The 23,119-nt window shown below is 36.1% G+C and overlaps 1 protein-coding gene across 1 annotated transcript; it reads right to left on the minus strand.

Annotated features, from left to right (window-relative positions):
- Positions 1-1,115: 1,115 nt before the first annotated feature.
- On the minus strand, positions 1,116-15,471 carry LOC139686263 (zinc finger protein 431-like). The gene is made up of 3 exons (XM_071583415.1): positions 15,304-15,471; positions 3,515-3,638; positions 1,116-2,839 (listed from the first exon to the last, which is right to left on the minus strand). The coding sequence occupies exons 1-3, from the start codon at positions 15,469-15,471 to the stop codon at positions 1,404-1,406; spliced, it is 1,728 nt and encodes a 575-aa protein (XP_071439516.1). The 3' UTR covers positions 1,116-1,403.
- Positions 15,472-23,119: the final 7,648 nt, after the last annotated feature.

The raw sequence follows: 23,119 nt of genomic DNA on the forward strand, positions 1-23,119 counted from the left end.
CGAATAGACCTCCTCGCGAAAGAGGAATGAGCCACATCGGGGAAATTAACCCGGGACATAACAATATTCTCCATGGAACACTTTTCTCCATTAAGCAAAAGAAGTTTCAGGAGAAATATGAGGTAATCTAGCTCAAAATGTCTGGATAGGTGAAATTTTTTCATACACCTCCCCAGCTCTTCAATAAATACAGGGTGTTCCGGACTGAAATACATCAACTTCTCATTACTCTGAATGAAGCTTCAGCAGAATGTAACTGGGTTTTAATCACTATTTTTGTGCATAACCAGGTACTCCTAACTCTTAAAATCCTAAAGATGACATCTGCAATGCAATCCCCAAATTCATCCACCAAGAACCAGGGAACCTTCACAGCAATCCAGTATTAACATAGTGGCATCTATGTAAATATACCTTTACTTCTTCCTAACCAATAATAAAAGAAATTGTGATAAAGAAAGATGCCTTGTTTCATCTTACTTTCATAGGCATCATGGAACAATTCATTCTCCACCAATAAACATTCGTCAACAAACCATGCCCAACTTTGCATATTTTTTCTTCAGCAACAGTCTTAACATCTAAACCCTGTCCATCTTAGACTTTCCACACTTACTCTAAAGAGAGAACATATACACTCCAATGTCCTGTGAACAATACAATTTCTTTTTTCTCTTGCACAAGCAACTTTGCATTATCTTTATCTCATCATTTTATTCCTCAAGGAAATTAAAAGCAGGTATATTTCCAGGCAAAAAGGCATGAGGCAAGTGTTTTGCCTTGTATAAACTGAACTTAGTAGATAGTAGAGAAATGAACTTATTAATAACAATCCTAGCATGATTGATGGACAAAAGCCTTAAAATTGATTTAACGTTAAGAAGATCCAAAAATTGAAAAAATGATAGGTGTGTTTGAGTTAATGATGAATTAGAAGATTAACATGTAAAAAATTATGAAATTTTTATTCTTACAGGTTGAAAATATTTCTGTTTAGATTAATGCTATCATGGTGTACATAATCATGCAGAGATTTTCAGCTTTATCAATTATTTTTTATTTAAAAAATTATATAAAACAGGACAATGTCACTGTTAAAGAGTTTATGTTTTACAATTGGTTTCTTCAGATTGGAAGGGAATATTTGGGAAGAGTTAAGGAATAACAAATAATCCTCAGCAGTGTAATGCACTTCAATTTTATGTAGCCTAAGCACTCTTCTGTTCACAATGCTCTAGATAATGAATGATTATTGACATATCTTACATTTTTATGATCATTTTGTAGAGTGTGTCATCATGTGCGATATTAGATGACTACGCTGAACGAATGCCTTTGAACACATGTTGCACCTTTGTGTCTTTTCCCCAGTGTGTGTCAACACGTGCCTCTTTAGATGACTACTAAGAATGAAGGCTTTTAAACACATCTGCACTTGTGAGGCTTTCACCAGTGTGCGTCATCATGTGTGCCTTTAGTTCGCCACTCCGGGTGAATGCTTTCGGACAGATGTCACACTTGTGTGGCTTTTCACCAGCATGTGTCTTCATGTGCCTTTTTAGGTGATTACTCTGAATGAATGCTTTTGAACACAGGTTGCACGTGTGTGGCTTTTCACCAGTGTGTGTCAGTGTTTGCTTAATTCGGTTACTTCTAGAAGCAAAGGCTTTAGAACAAATACGACACTTGTATGGTTTTTCACCAGTGTGTGTAATCATGTGTAACTTTAGATTACCTCTGGAAGTGAATGCTTTTGAACAGACTTTGCACTTGTGTGCCTTTTCACCAGTGTGTATCATCATGTGGGAAATTAGATAACTATGCCTTTTGAATGATTTTGAACATACCCGGCACTTGTGTGGCTTTTCGTCAGTGTGTGTCATCATGTGTGACTTTAGAGAACTTTTTGCTGCAAATGCTGTAGAACAAATATGACACTGGTGTGGTTTTTCACCAGTGTGTGTCATCATGTGTAACTTTAGATTACCTCTGGAAGTGAATGCTTTTGAACAGACTTTGCACTTGTGTGCCTTTTCACCAGTGTGTATCATCATGTGGGAAATTAGATAACTATGCCTTTTGAATGATTTTGAACATACCCGGCACTTGTGTGGCTTTTCGCCAGTGTGTGTCATCATGTGTGACTTTAGAGAACTTTTTGCTGCAAATGCTGTAGAACAAATATGACACTGGTGTGGTTTTTCACCAGTGTGTGTTATCATGTGTGTCTTTAGATTACTTCTCAGAGTGAATGGTTTTAGACAGATGGTGCATTTGTGTGGCTTTTCACCAGTATGCGTCAACATATGATGCTTTAGACAACTACTCCTAGCAAATGGTTTGGAACAGATATTACACTTGTGGTGTTTTTCACCAGTGTGTGTTAGCATGTGCCTTTTTAAGTGACTCTTGGTAATAAATATTTTGGAACAGATCTCACATCTGTGTGGCCTTTCTACAGTATGTGTCAGCATGTGCCTCTGTAAAAGTATCTTTCCAGCTAACACTTTTAAACACAATGAACATTGGAATGGCTTTTCCCCAGTGTGCGTTGACATGTGAATTTTGAGTTTAGTGAAACTTAGAAAGTTTTTGGAGCAGAAATCACATTGGTGCTTCTTAAGAGCATGCACTAATTTGATATGACTTGCAAGGTCATCTTTTCTCTTAAATACCTCCAAACAAACATCACACTTGAATTGCATCACCTTGTTAAGGTGCACATGCATTACATGATCTCTGAGAAGGTCCCTTTGTTCAAATACCTTGGAGCAAATTTCACACACATGCAGTTGAGTGGATGAAGCATCTTCTGCATTATCCTGTTTTTGGTGTTTATCTGAAAGATTTGAAGTATAAGTAGATATTCATTAAAAAGGTGCATACATTTATACAATCATACATCTTCTCTTGCCTGTACATACTCATCAGTCTAAATATGTATGTTAGCAATGTCAGTTGCAATAAAATCCCAGGAAAAAAGCATCTGTCATCACCTACTGCTGACCTGAATTAGACCTTTTAGCACTTTTTCTTTTACCTTCATCAGTGTCCAAGTTGCTATTGTTTCAAACAAAAGCAACAAATATGTAACTAAGAAATAATAGACATGGAAAATCAAAGAAAACAGTTTAATTGTAAACAATGGACATGTAAACACAACAAATGAATGGCATTGACAAATTTCACATGATATTTATATCTTACTTAGGATAAAACATAAGATATTGAAAGGTAATATGGTTGTTTTTGGTTATATTATTTAAAATTCTAAACAGATAATATCTAAAATCAGAATAATCAAGCAAAATTAAAAAATGGCTTGAAAACATAGCAAGATTAATTAAAGATCTAGTCTGCTTAGCTATATAAATAATACTAAATATATTAATAAATAATTGCAAAAATGATGATAAGATTATCATCTTTTGTGCAATTTATTATAATATTTTAAGTGGCCTTTCAGTTATTTTTAAAACATTTTGCTGATAACACAGTCCTTAGCTTTCCTTACCTTGTTCCTGCAACACCTCCCCTCCCAGTCTTACTTTCATCTGAGGTATATCAGAATCAAAATCATCCTTAATCTCCACTTCCTCCTCAGAGGGCATATTTACTTCTGCATCTGCCAAATGATCCTGCAAGATCAAGGAAAAAATATTACAGATTTTCAGGATATGCATGAACAATGTTTTAAAAACATGTTATTTTAAAAATTAAGATTAAAAAATTGTTAACTTGTATACATTAAATTAATATAATAAAATAGTATTTTAGCTGATACCTCTTCAAAAAAGTTTTTTTCGTCAAACCATTGCCTTGCATTGATTAGGAAGATATGATTGATATACTACCTTGATCAAAAATTTCCCGGAATTTATTCAGAAAATTAAAAATACAAGTTTATTCATCTAAATCTATATTGCCCCCTTCAATGTAATCCCCATCGACTGCAACACACTTATGCCAGTGCTTGATCCAATCCTCGAAACATTTTTTATATTCGGTTTTCAGTATGTCCATCAGTGCTTCCTGCGATTTTTCTATTACTTCCTCTCGGCTGCTAAAACGCGTTCCCCGTAATGGTTTTTTAACTCGATTGAACAGAAAGACTTCTCTATGCTTAAGCTTGGTGACCTTAGTTCTTAACCATTCAGGTCTTTGTATATTCTTTCCAAGTTTCTTGGATATTTTCTTTGTCTTAGCTTTTTTTATCTGAGTCAAGTTCTAACACTGTGTTACCATGCTGGCCTAAGTTCTTTAACAGACAGTTTTTCACATTATTCCTTTCAATTCTCTTGGATCTTTTCTATGTCGGCTATAATCTCACTCAACTTATCTTTAACTCCTAGAATAGATCTTTCCTTCTTACTTTCTGATAATGATTTAACCTTCTTAAACAGTACTTTAATTTATTCTTCCTTCTACGGACTTATCATATTCTTGTATAATCCTGAGAACCCTCATTTCATATGCTACCAATAATTCAGAGCACCAATTACCTCCAAATATAATGAGTAGAGTCAACCCCAGCCGTACTCTTATGAATGGGCAAAGGATAGGTGAGGGAAATTAGAAGTAGTAGTAAAGTAATAAATATTATAAAAATAAATAACAGAATATAAACCAATAAGAAATACAATAAAAAACTAAAAATAATTGAAATTATTGGAAACAGTAAACAGTTAAAACGATGAAATGGAAGACTGTAAATAAATCACGCACTATCTATCTTGGACTATATAGCATTGATACGTGCTGGTCACATGCACTCACGCTTTATAAGGTGTTATGAGACTTTTCTCTCTGCATCAGGGGCTCACTAATCACACAAAGGGAAATACAATTAAAAATTATTACAAATGGAAAATAATTACATACTCTCTTGCTTGGATGTATTATATAGAATTGATCCCTGGCTAGTATCAAGCACTTACATTTAATCAGGGCTTAGGAGAAACGCCCTCTGCACCACTGGCCCGTTAGTCATAAGGAATATAATTATTATAAAAAATTACAAAGTGTATGGATTTGATGTACTATACAGCATCGATCCTTGATAGTAGCATGAACTCACAATCTATCAGGGCTTATAAGAGGTTTCCCTCTCCATAGAGGGCCCATAAATTACACTATTATTAGTGAAATAAAATTTAAAATTAAAATAAATAAAAAATAATCACCCACCCTCTAGCTTGGATGTGCTATATAGCCTTAATGCCCGATAGTCTCAAGAATCACATTCAATCAGAGCTTACAAGAGATTTTCCCTGAAACAGTTGCCCATCACCCACCAAAATGATTACAAACTATCTAGCTTGGATGTACTAAGCAGCATTCATCCTTACTTGTTGCTTGCACTTACACTATAGCAGGGCTAACAAGAGGTTTCCCTCTGCGTCAGGGGCTCACCAATCACACGTAGTGGAATAAAATCAAAAATTATAACAAATAAAATATAATCACCTACCCTCTAGCTTTGATGTAATATATAGCATTCAATCAGGGCTTATAAGAGGTTCCCTCTGCACCACTGGCCTATCAGTCACACATAGTATTACAATAATAAAAGCAAAATAATCACACACTCTCTAGCTTGGATATACTAAGCAGCATTGATCCCTGCTTATCGCATGCACTCCCAATATCAGGGCTTACGAGGGGTTTCTCTCTGCACCAGAGGCCTGCCAATCATTCACTTGCTTGGTTATGTGAAGATGCCTTAATCCTTCCAAAACTCACTCACAGGTCGACCGTGGAATCTCTTGTGACATTTATACTGTGACTGGTACTTAGTGAAAAGGTAAGGGGAGTGCCCAGAGGCTCTTGCATAATAACACCTTGGAGGACATATTCAAGTCAGACAAGGAAGTGCAAAAAGCAGGAGTCAGTTGGCTTTATGATGTGGCATGAGAAAGGTATGACTCAAGTATTATAAAGCTGTTTACAAGGATATAAAACATGATTGATTGATTGTCAAGGCAACTTTAAATCTTCAGGTTTTCTTAAGGTTTATACAAAGGTGAGAATAAATTTGTTTTTCCATTAAAAATAATGCAAGACCTTACTTTTTGAAGGGTCTTTGAAAAATGCAGTGAATGTGAATGACTATAGCTCATGCATATGACAATCTAATAATGGATAAACTTGAACATAAGTTCTCTCATCAAAGTAATACTCAAACCATACTGACATGTCTTTTTCTTCTTCGTTTTCACAGTATCTTTCAATTAATCTACATCTGACTCGAATATAACTTTCCAAGCTATCCACATTCACATCTAGAAAAATAATTTTAACAGTCTGAACAAAACTTACCACTATCAACAATAAATTTATTTCAACTGGCCAACCATGACATACAAAATCCTTCATCCCCTTCTCACTTTGTCAGTGGCTTTTGTTTCTACAAGAACACCCCCACCCAATAAAAATACACCGACCAGCTACTTCACCGTGTCAGAAAAAGTGGGAAACCTGAAAAACTGCTGAATAGTAACATTCTCAAACCTTCATCCCAATACACTCCTCTTTTTGAACCAAACTGCCTGAAAAGCCGTTACCTTATCATCACTTCTCTATCCAAATGCCATAAAATTTAACAATCTGTGAACTTAGCCTTTACTGTAACTTCTGCCTTGCCTAGTACATCAGTCAATTAAACACCACCATTTCCCTCTTCATCATAACCAATACTATCCTACCAAAACCATCATGATCTTTAACTATCCCATCCTTAATCACCCTGCCTCCCAATACCAATCTTTTGATGACCACTTCTCTGTTTAGGTGATTGAAAACCTTTTACAACCTGCAAGTAGCAGATAGGTAAGAAATGAGAGATGGCGCATATCTGAGTGCTCCTGTCATTAAAGGCATTCCAGCCTAACCAAGCCCACTGAATGCAACCTGGCTACGAATAATAAATTCTTGTGTCAGGGAAAGAACAAATAATATGATTTGTTCGTAGGGGTGCTAAAATGAATAAAGAGAAGGATAAACTAAGTCATCCCAGTAAACAGCAAGAATTAGAAGTTGTATCAGAACATTTTACCAAGCCCTCTCATCTGCAGAGTAACAGAACACCTTATTTAAAACAGCATCTTCACAATTCTGACATATCTCCTTACTTGGCACAAGCTGTCTATTTCCTGTTCTTAAAATTAAATCCTGCCACAATTTTCACACAAATCTAATACATGCCATGCTACATAATAGCCATTATCTATCTTAATACTTTAATTTGCTCTGGAATCCTGGGCATACCTTATCCCCTCTTAAAAAACTGACAAATCACTATATTCACCTATATGAATACACCACCTATATCATGAGCAGTAATTCAATGCTTTTGCCTTTTTCATTGGAGAGGAACTACAATAAAACTATATGGCCAAAAACATAAGTCAGAAAGACTAATATAGTATAATTAAATAAATAGCATAACATTTACAGCATAAAAAGTAAATATCTGTTCCTCTCATGGTTATCATGACTTGAAAAATTAAGCATTTGTCATTATGACACAAACGCTCTTACTTTTCCCTTACCTTAAGAGAAGTCCTTTCCTGAATTTGAATGTTGTAGTCCACTTCCTCCTTGCTAGCTGGAATTTCAATAACCTCCGACTCTTCAATATCCACCTTTTCCCTTTTCACAGTTATCTGCATATATTTGTTAAAAATGATGAATAATAATAAAAAAATATGACTAGCTTTGCCAGTTTTACCATTTAAGTATGAGAATTTAGGAAAGATATTGTGTAACAAAAATGATTTATGTTAGGTTATCATTGGTCATATATGAAGTGAAATGTAAATCTCAGACATTACACAATGACAAATTGAGAATTCTTCTTTTATCAGGAATCATTCAAAATTGTATGTTCTGAACATATGACCCTATAACTTTAACTATATAAGGATTAGATGCTAGTCATTTTCTTGGCAATTTGTATGTTTACCCAAGATTAAATAAAAACTACCATTGGGCCAATGTTTACATAAATGAAATATTTCCGTATAAAAATACACCTTTTAAAATCTAATATATTAATGAATCTAACAGAGTAGTAAACATACCAAAATACAGAGGAATTACTTTGGCAATGCTATGGAAATAATTGTTTCCATAACTATTTATGTATACAAAGCATAAAAGTTTAATGCTAAGATATAATGATGAAAAACACCATAATTGTAATCAGAATAAAACACGTCAAAGAAAGCCAGGCTAAGTACTCTTACGCATGCTCTTTAATAAACAAATCATTATTCAATTTTTTCCTATGTACACATCTTATGTATAAAATATTCACAATTTTTAAGTCATTTACCGTATTTACCATTTGGTCATTAAACCTTTAGGCATTTCTACATTAAGGATGAAATACTCTTAATTATTCTTAATTTTCCCTTACCTCAACAGAAGTCTCGTCCTGAATTTGAATATAATGGTTCACTTCACCCTGGCTTGCTGGAATTACAATATCCTCCGGCTTTCCAACATCCATCATCTCTCTTTTCATTGTGATCTGTACATAATTGTTAAAAATGTTGAAAATAATAAAAAAATATGACTAGCAACATATAAATTAATGTAGAGTGCAAAATGAACATTTTTTATTGAATGAAAATGATTGTGATAGTTGCAATTTGAAATTAAACAGCAGGGCTTTTGTCCTAATATCTTATGCTTATGGCATAACATATTTTCATTTTAGTCCGAGAGAAGATAATTTGTATTTACATATAGTGGGGCTAGGTATCACAGCAAAACCAATTAAAAATCTAAAAAATTCTAAAATACAGAAAGACATGGTGGTTGCTAATTTCAACATTTAAGGATTAGAAATTTTGAACAGATATTATCTTAAAAAATGAATTGTATTAGGTTATCATTTGATATATGTAAAGTAAAAATATAAATCTCAGACATTCTCCAATGCCTGAATGAGAATTATTCTAAATTGTGGAATCATTCAAAACTATAAGTGTTAAACAATTGAAACCAATAATTTATATAAATAAGAAAATATGCTAGTCATTCTCTGGATAAATTTGTTTCCAAAATGAACTGAAAAACTACAGGATGGAAAATTTAAGGAAAGAATTAAAGAAAACCAAATGTGTAAAAAATAAGAGCTTAACATTCCTCTTTGCAAAGAAACTCATCAAAAGTGTCCACTGATATTACTTTGACTTAAATTATTTATTTTGCATATAAATGTCAAGGGCTTGATGCTTTGAGCAGTTGCAGATTTTGAAATGCATCTGTTGCAAAGATATCCTTGCCAATGAAATTTTGTATCCCTCTCACTCCCCACTCCTAGGCCTACCACTCTTCCAAGTCAAAGGTCGACAAAAGTATGTCGAATTGGAAAGTCAATTATTTAATTTTATTATTAAACAAGATAAATTGGGAAAACATAAGCTCTCCTTGGTGCACCAATGCCACATTTGATGAATAAATTATGAGCATATACATCATAAATTGCCTGTTTTGTTCTATAAAATGTTTAGCCTATATATTAGCATGGGTAGATAACATTCATATCTTTGGAAAATTATTATAAAATGTAAGAAGCTTAAATTGTGTTGTAAAAAAAATATTAAAAACCGTTTAAAAAATTAAAAACAACTGCTTTCCGACTATGCCATTAATTATTAGAGAAGATCTCAATGGGAAAATACTGATCAATATGAATTAATAAAACATTAAGAAAGGATTTATCAATTTTCCAACGTCCACTTTACACCTTTTTGGCACCTGCATTAATTTTTAATCCTTGCGCAACTATGATGCCTATATACAATTAAGCTGCACAATTGCTAAAAAGTAATTATAGATGTAACTCCGATTCAAATTACAAATTATGTTGATAGCACTGATTAAAAACTACACACTTGCACATTTTAATTAATAATTCTTGGAGTTTCTTCACAAGGAGGAAATTTCTTCAAGAAAATTGGGTTCTACTGGCTTTTGAACAAGAAGTCATTACTACAATATATTATTTTCACACGAGATTATATTTCACATTGGTACATACGTAAATTGATTATCTTTTTTGGTTTTTTTTACAATTTATGAAGCCTAATTACCTTTTTTATGAACTATTTTCACGAATTTTTGAAAAGAAGGCAGTCTAAGTACTCTCACACATGCTCTTCTAATTAATCAAGTATTCAATTATTTCTCACGAACATCGTTAATGCGAACAATATTCACAACTTTTAAGTCGATGCCCGTATTTGCCATTTGGTTATAAGCATTTGTACACTTGGGATGAAATCTATTTAATATAAACACGTTTATTAAACAATATGACTAAATTCGTAACGGATATTGTTACCACGGACATTACAAAATAAAAACATAACTTGGAGACAACTCACCTCAATATATTCCAAGATGGCCGACTACATATCGATGGGTCGTTCGTTCTGAATCGATTACTAAGTGCGAGGTGTAGAGTCGATCTGGTTATATTTTGGCTCCAAGTGATCACGAAATTCAAATAAATTTCCGCATCTTATAATTATTTAATCTCTCACTTAATTGAGTGTAATCATTCTTATCAACAAATAAAACTCTTCAAATAGCAAGAGTTTAAAATAGTATATGGTTACCTAAAAACGACAATTTAAAAGTAATATTACAATTCCGTAGTATTAGAGTTAACCTTATTTATTATTTATATGTTAACCCCCAAGTTTAATCCTTTTAAAGTGATGTTGTGATAAGCTGAGTTTTGGGATAAAAAATTTTTCAGAAAGCGTCACTATTCAGAGTGAAAAAAATATTCATGAAATCATTTCTGGCATAAGTTACCTTTTTAATCTGTTAATGAACCAAGCACAAATTACTTAATACGTCATTTTTTTGGAGTTAATAAATTTTAACATCGGAAGTTGAAACAAAACCATGGCATGGAGTCTTAAACATACAACGACTGTTAGACAAAAGACGAATGATTTGAAATAATTATAAAAGTAAAGTTTGAATTGCTCTGTTATTTGTTTTTAATTAGACCATTTAAATTGATAGTTATTTTCCTAAGTATTTGCTGATATTCTTCTGCTCAGTAAATTTCAAAATAAATGACGTTTGTAATATGAAATGATTCAATCCGGGTTTTCGTTAATTATAAAGAGGCAAGTCCAAAGTCATGTGTTAATTACTAGTCATACCTTTTTAGCAAAAGCTACAATATTAATATTTAGATTTTTCTTGACCTGTTTACTCCAGCAAAAACTTGCTGTAAATCAACGTTTTAATGGCAGTTCTGTGTTAATATTAAAATGAAATTACGTTTATTTTGAATAATAAGTGAATGAACGATTTCATGCATCATTAAAATTCATTTATGATCCATCCTTTGGATTTCTCCCGAACAATCCCCAAACTCCTCCCTTATTTGCCCATTTTTATTCGTTTTCATTCCCGTGTGCTTATTCCCCTGCATTTTTCTCCACACACATAATACATAAGGCTCCAATGAACGCCTATTATACATTTAGCAGGACAGGTGACAATAGAAGAGACGGCATGCCATAGTCATACTCCTAAAGCTGCTCATACTGACTCTTCTTTCCCCATGCGCCCCTGATAGCAGTTTCAGATATGGACAGTATGTGGAATAGCTTCCTTTCCTATCTGTGATGTATCCCTTAGATACTATTCCCACCCATATTTGTATAATCAAAGCTAGTTGTTCGTTATTATGGTAGTAAAACGATCAGACTTTTCCATTAGCTCAAGATAATAATAGTATTATGGCTCTATGATATAATCCCTAAGATACTCTGCCTCCCAGATTTTTCTAGGCCCATTACTAGTTTATAACTATTAGAGCATTTCATCAAATTCTATCGAATAATTATTTTGACGAGTATTCTTAAAGAAGCCTAGCGAAAAAATGGTACAGTAGAACTTATAATTTAATTTCTTTACTCTAGAATTACGACGGCTGATAGATGCCTTTATTTTTGGTTAATCTTGAATGTTTGCCTCGTAAACAATGGTTATTGTAAACCTTTTGACACGGATCTTTGAAACGAAAGAACGGAACAGCAATGTTTTCATTCATTTATTTATTTGCAATTTCTATGATTTCATTGATACTACAAAAGATCAAAAATATCTTAGGAAAGGCGGATTCCGGTTTTCCAAGACTCCGCATTGAATGAAATCTGCGTAATCGCGAGAAAGGTTTTCATATATGTGATCTGGAATAAGATCCTCTCTTTTTACACCAGCCCATCCCTTTTGCATTTAAACAACTTCCTAGCAAATGAAGAACGAAATGCAAGTGGCCAGCAGACGAGCTACGTATTTTATATGTTATTGCAATATTTAAAACTTTAAATGCTGCGTGAAGTAATGTGTGAAAAACGGCCGTGTACTTCTATAGTTGGTTTTTAGTTCAATTCTTCTGTAGACTTGAAAACGATCAGAATATCCGCTAAAGCCGTATTTTAACTCTGCAGATGGTGTTTAAACAGTCGTGAAGTTTTTATCGATGTTTCGGCGAGAAGACTAATTTACACTGCATGCTGGAAAAGAAAATAGAGGATTTAATAGATGTTAAAGTAAGTTCAAAAGAATATTTTCCTAGCTCTTTAAATTATGTGTTTAAGATATTTCCCAGATCTGTCGAAAGAATGAACAGAACATTCACCAAGTAATTAGTTTTTTCGTTTTCCACTTTATATTAAAGAATGCCTATCATACTTCATCGCATAATAAACATGTATTAAAGGGTAGATTTTTTAATTTACCTAACTAGTAGATTACATTGAAATAGCCCCAAATATTAGGATCGGATTAAGATCATTTATTTCCATTTCAATCCATAGCATCACAACTCAATTGAGTGTAACAAAAGAAAAACGAAATGCAAATGCCCTGCTATAACGTTGTTTACTTAGTTCTTTCGGCTGTGTTAATAAGTTTTAATACACGTTCAATACATTTTGACAAATTGCATTATTTCTCTGACGTTAGATTGTCCAGTAAATCATTCGGCGTATCATTGATCAACAGTTGCGGTCTGTTGATCAATGTTTTCGGCTAGAATACTAAATTCCAAATAAATTTGGAAAATACGATAGAGGATTTAATAGATGCCAAAGTAAGTAAAGTTGTCTTGCTAAGTGTTTTAAAAATTTTGTTCGTTAGATATCTTAAATGAATTGGTATTTGGTTTATATATTCCGTACACTGTTATCCAAATGTATATATAAGTATAGGCGAGAGGAGTTACGTGCATTCTGGTGTTAATACATGTTAATGGCATAGTCTATTAGGTGGGGTCCATATCCTCACAACATATCTCCACAATGGTTCCTTTTTTTCTAAAAATGATGAACCTCTGTTTATTATTTAACTAATTACATAGTCTGCTGTTGAAATTTCTTAGGCAAGATTAAAAAAATGCATCAGATTTCTATTTTGGTTTCCTTACCAAAACTTACATTTAAATTGTAGTCCACCATGCAGTAATATGTATTCTTTTTTATGATTAGTTAATGTCAGCAATTTAATTGCCTTTTGGTAAAATTGTAAGTTTTTTCCTAAATGAGTGAGTCCCACAATATTCTCATTAGAAATATATGAAAGAGTTTTGCCATACGGATTTATTGAACTGATAGTCTAATTTATAAATTTTGACAATAGGATGTTAATGAATTATGGCATTTTAATGCTTTGCAATACATTCCTGGTGAAATCGAGAAATAGTATTCTGACAACTTGATTGACAGTGATGCTATTGACAAGAGGGCTGTGGCATCCCAGATGACATGATCATTGTCAAAGAAGAGGTTGACACTGCCATTGGATGACCTACTTCTCCAGTAGGTGATATTCATTCATCAATTGTTGCATCAATACAGGAAGGTAGCAGTCATTGGTCAGACAATGAAGAGGCAGGTAATATGGTAACTGATCATACATATTCCAGCATAAAAAAATGCACACTCTTGTGGAAAAAAAATTTATTATTAAATGCACTTGCACAAATTGATTCAATTATTCACCCCCTCTCCCTTCCAAGTACTCTTTCCCTGAAATATAATAGGAGCAGCAAACCTATTGCATTGGTCAAATGACAATCAGTCTGCATTACCGTACAGTGTACCAATTTCTCACTTACTTTGTAGACTTTTAATAGCCTCTGACAGCCATTTTACAATTCTTTTTACACTATTTTTATTTGTGTTAATTTATTATTTAATTCTTAATGCTTAGCTCTACTTAAATCTCAATATTAATTATCAAACTAATGCCTATCTGATTCACCTGGTATTTTTCATGCATACCTATTTCTTTTAGTGTCAAAACATGGAGAAAGTAATGGCTAATCCTCATCTTTAACTTGCAGAACTCAATTCCTTTCTTCATGCAGGGATTCTCTGAACTAATCACCATCTATTCCTATTTCCTTACATCTTATTCCAATCTTAAATCACTATCATACGTTACAATTGCTGCCCTATTTTCCGGCATGAACTCATTATTATTTTGTCCTGTAAAGGTGTTAAATCCTATCCATTACTTTCTGCTTACAGGTATATTAATTGAAATTCTTAAACTAGGAGATACCCTAATAACTCTATACCAGAGTCATCTATTCAATGTAACTTTAAATAATAATGCCTTGCCTAATGACTGGAAAAAGGCAAACATAACAACAATTTTAAAAAAAATCCTGTATGATTGCTTTGTCTGTAGACCAGAATGATGACCAAGGGTGTCCATCATATGTGCACGTCTACCAATAATAATTTATCAGTTGATAGGTCTATGATAACTATGCTTTTATTAACATTTTTATTTCACAATTTTAATCATCTTTAAATATTATATGAATATCAGGGCTTCAGGGCTCATTATTTTGTAATGCCAGGGTCCATCTAAGACAGCCACACAGGTTTTGAAATAAATGATTACAAGTTTAACGACATGTTATTTATATGGAATATTTATTCACCTTATGCATGTGATTCAAAGGAAGAAAGTGTAGCAAATATTCACTTAGAAAATAAGATTAATTACTGGAAAGCCTCGGTTTGAGGAAGGTATAGGCAGGGGTGTGGGAAGATGCTTGGATTTACTTTAGGGAGGAAAATCACCCCGTCCATCTACCTCCCCCCCTTCACCCCCAAACAAAATTTTGAAATACAACTTCTTCGAATGGATCATATTTCATTTGTTTTCTCTTTGATTTCAACCCTATTGTTTTAAGAATCCACTCCATCTGCAAATGCCAGGGCACACTTCTGCCTTTCTCTTTCACACCTCTGACTCTAAAGGCATGAGTTCATGCTCCTCAAACCAGCTGAGCTCCGTTACGGAGGAGTCCGTGTAAGCCATGTGGCTAGAGTTCAGCATGAAAGAAGACAGGAGCTGTTTCTGACCCAACTTGAGCAAGTTGGTGCCAGGGATCAGTTCATCCTGGGGTGCCATCTCATTATTCCCATTGTTTCTTGGCTCCTCAACATGAATAACCTCCTACCTGACTGCTGCCTCAGTAGATGATGCCTTTTCACTGCTGGGGATCCTGCTGCCACTACTGGTATGGAATTCATGAAACAGTTCCCATCACCTCCAAACTATCCTCACTGACCTCTAGCAATTTCCCCTCTTTTCCTCCTCCTCTTCCTCTGACCCTCCCTGTGTGTCATCAGAGATCTCCTCGGAGGTCATTGCCTCTCCGGCTGACTCCTTGATGGAGAGGTGCTGGTGGGTGCACAGGGAGGACAGCACATGCCTCAGCTTGTAGTGATGCCTCTCAGCGGTGCTGGCCATTCCATCCCCTGGCCCACCCTTGGATAAGCTCTGGCTGATTGAGGGCGCTGACCCTGGGGTCTTTTTCAGTACCTCCAGGAAGATCTCCATGCTAGAGCAGTTAAAACTCATTCTGTTCATCTGGAACTGGCGGTGGAAGGCAATTGGTCGGAAAAGTCATCACTGAACTCACAGAAGGGCAAACCGCTCCTGTTCTTCAAGGGCATGGGTGGCATGGACAGCAGGGCCGGTGGATCCTCAGAGAGGTGAGAGCAGCCTCTGTCCCTATCCTGACCTTCCTCCATCTCTCCCACTTGACCCCTGTTGGCCACCTTCCTTGGCTGGGGCACTCCCTCCTGGGCAGGCATCTTGGAGGGTACCAGCACCCTGGTACCCCTACAGGCCTTCAGCTTGGCCAGACAGGCACCAGCTGTCTATTCTGCATCAAGTGACTCAGTCTGTGGACATGGAGCATGTACTTGGCAGAGAATATGGGTGAGTTGGATGGGCAAGTCATGGACCTCAGCTAGTGCTTATGGAAGTGGTGATGCAACCTCCCTGACGAGGCCACCAGGTGGCAGCGTCTGGTGAAAGGGAAGATGGTGTAGACTATCTCATGACCAGCCAGCTTACCCTACTTGGGTCAAGTCTTCTGGCTGGAGGCCCATCTGGAGGTGGCTTCTGACAGGGATAAAGGCAGGATCCCTTTTGTGGAACATGCTGTTGCTGGGGTTGGAGGATGTGGAAAAGGTAGAAGAGGGAGAGTTGGCTAGGGAAGTCAGCTCCAGGAGGAGATTGAGGGAGGAGGTGCAGTGCCGGGGATGGCAGATGGCCCCAGCCTGCCTGCATTTGTGATGAGAGGTGGGGATGACCTCGTCCATCTCCACTAGCCATGAAATAGACTCATTCTTCTCCACCAGGTTATGGACCTTGGAGTGATGGGTGTCAGTTCGATGCTCACTTTGCAGTCATCCTAATCATCTTTGTCTTCCCTACCTCTCCCTACCTTTGTCTCTTTCTCCTCCTCTTCATCGTCCTCCTTATCTTTCTCCTCTTTCTCTAGCTCAATTGTCCAGCTTATGTCAGAAAAAGAGGATTTTGGTGATAGTCACGGTGAAAACCTTAGAGACATGAAGTTAGATGGTTAATCAGGGCTTCCAAGCGCAATTGCCATGGTGGGTATACCACGACGTCTGCTGCTGGGACTGGAGGATGTCATCATAGAGCAAGTCATAGATGATGACTTGTCCAACTGCCCAGAGTAGGATGCCATTAGCTTACTGTTCTCATTATTTTTCCACTTCAACACTTTGTTCTCCAGGGCAAGCTACTCATTCTGATGGCATTCCCTTTCTAAATTCTCAGACAAATATTTCACTTTCTCTTGTAGTTTTCTTTTTGTGGCCACCTACTTCTGGAACTGCGACTCCAGGTCCTTCACTCGGGCTTGCAAAGCTGCATTGCGTGCAAAGGCGCTGTACAAAGCCTCCAATTTCTGTCTACTTTCTTCCATTTTCTTCCAGTGGTCATGCAATTTCACCTTCCATTTTTAATAAATGATGGAGGTTGCCATCTAAAAACAGGAAAAAGGAAAAGGGAGGACGATTCCCATTTCCAAACAAAAATCATTTATCGAAGAAAAAAAAGATAGTGAGATAAGAATGTTTAAAATAATCCATACTGAAATCAAACTCAAATGACACATTTTTCTTACAGATCATTAAGGTTCTAACAGTTCCTCTCTAAAAACAAGCTTAATGACACATTAACTACAACTTGGAAAGCAAGTTCAAAACACTTGCTATGGAAGGAATACGTACAGTTTAATACACTTATCCTCACAAATCAACTTAACATGACTTCTCCTAGAATATATTAATAAAAATAGACTTATTCTCTGTCAAATATTTATTCAATTAATAACCATATATTAGTTTGCTGTTGTGTAAAATAATTACACAGTAAAGACATTATTTCAAGAAATCAAAGAGAACTTTTCATTAAAAATGACAGGTAAATTAAAATAAATGAATACATTTTAATATCAATTTAATGATTTCAACAGTAGATAAGGCAAAGTTATGCAAACAGACATGAGCCCAGGTATCGATCAATTATCTGCATTCTAATGTTTTCCATAAGTCTTCTCCCAAGGCACTATATGTCCCAGAAAGAATTGAATGTTCAATGCTGGCCATGTGCTCATGAATAGGTATTTACTTAATATCTATTTACAAATACATGTGCCTTCCAAAGTTGCATTAATTCCTTCTGCAGAGAGAAGTTGAACAGAAGTTAAGATTGGGAAATATTAATAACTAACATTAACACCTGGGTATTTGAAGAATCGAGGAGTCAGCTGTGTTATTTTAAGTTTAAATTTAGGGTCAAAGGATGAGAAGGATATTTAAATGGAGATAATATAATATTTATTATGGGTTGCGGTAGTCCAGTGGTTAGGGCATTGGACTGCTGATTGGAGGGTCCCGGGTTCGATTTCCGGGCAAGGCAGTCTGGGCACCTGCAGCTTCACCCAAGCAAAAATGATTGTTTGTGTAGTAGGTCTTCCTGGGAAACCATAACTGGCAAATGGGAAGCAACTGGCCCCCCTACCCTGATGTGTGAATCTTAACATGCTGTATAGGGCTTAGTACTGTGTGATCTCTACCGTCACCTACTAAACCGACCTTTGGGTTGATTACGGTTTTTATGGTTTTTTATAGCATTCATCAAAGGAATAAGTGTTCTGGAGCTTTTTTTAGGATTGGAATTATCCCAATGAGAAGAATTCTAGACTGAGTCAAGATGTAATTATTGATTCTAATATTTAGGATTGTGGTATATTGTACAATATAGATAGCAGGGCATTGCTGGCACTTCAGGCAGTGAACCTTTTGCAATAACAAGCATTTAATAATTTTAGTGACTGGATCATTTAGCTTTGATTTCATGTCACTCAGAAACATGATCATTGAAATACATTTCAAATGTTGGTTTTTAAAAGGTAAAGTGGACAGAAAGAAAACAAACGAGTAATTGCTGTTGGTAGATGAAGAAGAAAACGCAGCAAAACATCTTAAGAAGGAAAAAATGATGACGTCAGAGTTCTTGTAAATCCAATGGTTCAGCCCAAAGCCCCAACAAAATGTCATGGTTTGCAGACTAAACTTTAACAAAGAAACTGCCTTTTTACCAAAATTAACACTCAAAAAAGTGAATAAAATGTTAGCCAAAGATATTGAAATGGCATTTATAAATTTCTAACTGGAAAAAGTTATTTGCATTTTGATTTAACATATGCTTGATACATCTCAACTGATGGTTCAAATGAACTAAAAAGGAGATACTGAGGGCAGTCAAAAGGCTGTTCCTGATTCAAAAGTATATCTACAACAATGGCAAGACCATTTTATCTATTTCCAGCTGCTGATCCTTTCCCAGGCATTCTTCATCCCACGGAATCTTAATTACACACTCATCCTTAATTTCTAGTTCTTAATTTAAAGACAAGCAGAATTCTCCATTATTATATTAAGAGTTCTGCAACATCAAAGAAAAGCATTACTGCTGCTGAAAGTGCAAATTCATGTTAAGAAGATAATAAAAATTCAAATGGCAAAGTTCAACTGTGAACAATACTGATTTCAAAGCACAGATTGCTTACTATGCAAGCAACATGAATATAAACACTCACAAAATTCTATGCTTTATCATTGCTGGACCTGTCACCTTGCATTGATTTGATTGGCAATTCTACATCATTTTCTGGAGCAGCAGAGCTACCACTAGAAGTGTGAACCTCCTCATTCACAAGGATCATATCATTCCAGACATTCACAGCCTTACTCTCTTCAGCATCACTGGCAATTGCATAATCAGCAATCTTTCTCCAATCTCACCAGAAAACTAAGTCAATATAAAAATGGCAGACAAAAATGGTAATTTAAAAATGGCAGATGATAAAAATTTCAAAAAAAGTGTATCACACCAACAAACCTTTTGAGCTAATTGAAAAATGAGCAGCAGTAGAAAACCTAATTAATATCAGAGACTTAAATCATTAACTTTGGGAAATAATATTTGTTAAGACTGCAATGCATTGTTGTTGAATTCTTTCCACTAAATCTTCACTTTGTTGTCATTAATAGTGACCATGCAATTTCTTCATGTGGCTACTGTATACTTGTCATTTGTCTCAAATGCTGTTCTTTGATGCATATGATTAACAAATGCCATGGCATTACTCAACATCCATATTTTGCATGAAGCAAAATAAACCATGTCCCCTCCTGGCCCTTCCAAACCTTTGTTGCAATGGCTGAGGATATAACTCTGCTCCTTATAAATCACCAAAAGGAAAGGTTGATTTTGTAGTCAATGAGAGTTAACCAAATATTAAGCCATACCCTGAATTATGTGAAATTCAGGGTATTAAAAAAGGTATTAAAAAGGGAAGAGAGTCTAATTTTCTTCTCATTCCCAAAATAGTTTTCAAGGGGGACATCTGGTACCTTTTAAGGATAAGACAGGGAAGGTGAATGGCAGAGGATGACTATAGGTGTACATGACTGGATGTGATCTCAAGGCACTTCCTCTCTGACCCTTATTGACCATTAATTGACTCTCTGACCCTAATTGACAATTAAACATGGGGATCACCATGCAGCCTGGATGGGGTGATGTCATTAAACATGTCTAAAATGTACTTATAATTGGAATACACTCTCGATCCCTGGCATAAATTTACATCCCATAGGCACTCCAGCCACATGATGTCGCCCCTTGCCGTGTCCTGGACTAAGAATATGGGGAGTTTCAAAATGTATGTTATCCAGGCAATATATGCTGCTGCCTTGGATATATCCTTTTGTTAGATTCTCTGGACCACATCAATAATGTGTCTGATCTGCTTTAATGTGTACTTTGTCAAGCTTAGCTACATTAAAGCGGTGTCTATATGTAACGCCAGATATTTTATTCTCACTGATGGAATTTATGAGCTCTTTTCAAGATCTTGCAATATTCCTAGGTCCACTTTATGAACTGAATTATTTGTTTCACTAATGTTGTTTGGTCACTACTCAACAGGATTAACCAATCATCCAGATATTCTATCATGAATACCTGGAGTTTCTCATACAGTTCACTTCTAATTGCCTGCACCTTCCATTGCAAAATGGTGGGTGCAAATGTAAGACCCATTGGGAGTCTCATCCAAATGTAATGGGTTCCCTGGTGATAAACCCTATGAAAATGGCCGTGCTGCTAGGTATCTGCCAAAAGGCATCTTTTATATCCAACTTAATCAAATTGATATTGATGGGAATTTCCTCTAGATTCTGTGCAGCTGAGTGGAGGGTGAACTTCGGAGTTCCGATTTACTTGATATGATGGTTACAGGTCTTGAATGATCCTCTTGCCATCTCCCGCTTTCAACATTGCTACAAAGGCAAAGTTGCACATCGTCTTTTCCATTGTCAGGATCCCACTGTTTACCACCATTGTCATATATGCATTGATCACCAGTGTTGAACATGTCGGCAGGAAGATAAATGGCCCTCCTTTCTGGTGTTAGTACGTTGATGCCCCAACCAATGGTCTCACTGGGGGATCCAAATCTATATGGGTATATGCCCGTGGTAATGAAGAAGAGCCTCCCTCTTCTTCTGGTCCTGGTGACAGTGGCTGCTCCTTTGGTTCCCATTCCTCGTCTGGCTCTGAGAAACAAAGCCTTTGTCATTGTCATGCATTTCATGCATAGGGAGTTGCAGTGGCTATTGCTATACACTCATCTCTTGGTATGGGTCCATATCAAGTCCACTATCTCCCACTGTATTTTATGTGCTTGTCACTATTTCCTGTTTCTCACGTTCATTTACCATTGATTCTCCTGAAGATAAGGAGTTTGCCTACCACTCCTTGGGGTCTTGGGGCTCTGGAATTTGAAGAACTCAACAAGGACCCAGGTTGATTAGCCATCTTGTTCGGAATGCTTGGTGCCACAGGGTATAATGGCATGGGCATAGGCATTTGGCACAGGAATGCATGTCCCTAAACCGTCCTCTGCCCTGAAAAGGCTGCCTGGATCGCTGAGTATAGGCATTCTTGGCTCCTGCTTGTCTGCTGGGCTATCTTGCTGGCTGGTATAGTTGTTGTGCTGGAGCTTGTACTATAACAGTGAGCTGCAGCTGGATAGTATTCCAAGGCAGCCCCTTCAGGGTGTTACCCATTGTTTCTTGCAATCGCGTGGCTGTTTCCCAGCCATGTGCCTGGAGGATAGCAAGTACCCGGATTCTTTTTATACTACATGTTTTACCAGGCCCAGGAGCATCATTCAATTGGCCACAATTTGGCTACCATTGCAATGAATTGGCCAATTGGCTACCATTACATGAAACTCGTGGAGGTCATGCCAGGCCAGCTTAGATGAATTACTGCCATCCTTAACTTGATGGCACATGGTGAAGACCTCATTATTGTCCTCTGGTGGGGTGATCCATGTGGCTGGGCTTGCGGAGCATAGTGCCACAAACATCTTCTCCAGTGCCATCCTTGGTGCTGTTGGTAACAGCATTATAGGTCTTGCTGACTGACCAGGCTAGATTTGCGATTGCTTGAAGGTCTGCATCTCTTGGAAAAAGGACTCAAATTGTATCTGCAGGGCTGAAGCCCATGCTGGTGGCTCCTTATATTGCTTCTGTTGAAATAATTTAAATTGAATTTCTTGCAGCCTCAGAATTCTTCATTATGGATGCATTATTCTCTGAGGAAATTAATGTACAGTTAACTAAATGTACAGGGACTCTAGTTCTTCAATTTCAACCATTAAAAACTAAGGCGATTAATGAAAACATGATCTTACATCCCTTGGAAATGATCCACCTGAAGAATGGCCATAATTTGAAGCAACACATTAAACATCGAATGGCCACAAGTTTATTACAAGAATAAGGAGCAAAATTACTTTTACAAGGAATTAGGGATAGGAAATATCTGGGCAAGGTAAATCCCGCATATGCTGAAAGCCATTTACCAACAAATGTCCAAACAAATTTTTAGCAATGTTTCAAACAAGTCAAGAGGAAGCTGATCCATTTTTTACTATTTTTTACTAATTATCAGAATTAATGAGACATGGCTTCTATCACTACCCGCAAGAAACAAAATATCCGTCATAGCCTTCCTTGACAGCCAGAATCTTAGTGCTAAAAATACCCAAGTAGAAACATCTATTTTGGCAAAGTGCCTTGATATGCAAACCCATCCGGAACCCAAAGTTCTAAATGTCTAGATAAGTGAATCTTCTAGGCAGTCTCCCCTATTTCCC

This window comes from Hetaerina americana, unplaced genomic scaffold (genome assembly GCF_022747635.1).
Source record: "Hetaerina americana unplaced genomic scaffold, ioHetAmer1.1.p SCAF_137, whole genome shotgun sequence".
In the NCBI taxonomy this organism is placed as follows: Eukaryota; Metazoa; Arthropoda; class Insecta; order Odonata; family Calopterygidae; genus Hetaerina; species Hetaerina americana.

Coding starts and splice junctions, on each gene's coding strand:
- LOC139686263 (XM_071583415.1), bottom strand. CDS start 15,471: ATGGCACCCCAGGATGAACTGATCCCTGGCACCAACTTGCTCAAGTTG. Junction 3,639..15,303: donor TCATGCCTTTAGAGTCAGAG/GTGTGAAAGAGA, acceptor TTGATCTTGCAG/GATCATTTGGCAGATGCAGA. Junction 2,840..3,514: donor GGAGGTGTTGCAGGAACAAG/GTAAGGAAAGCT, acceptor CAAATCTTTCAG/ATAAACACCAAAAACAGGAT.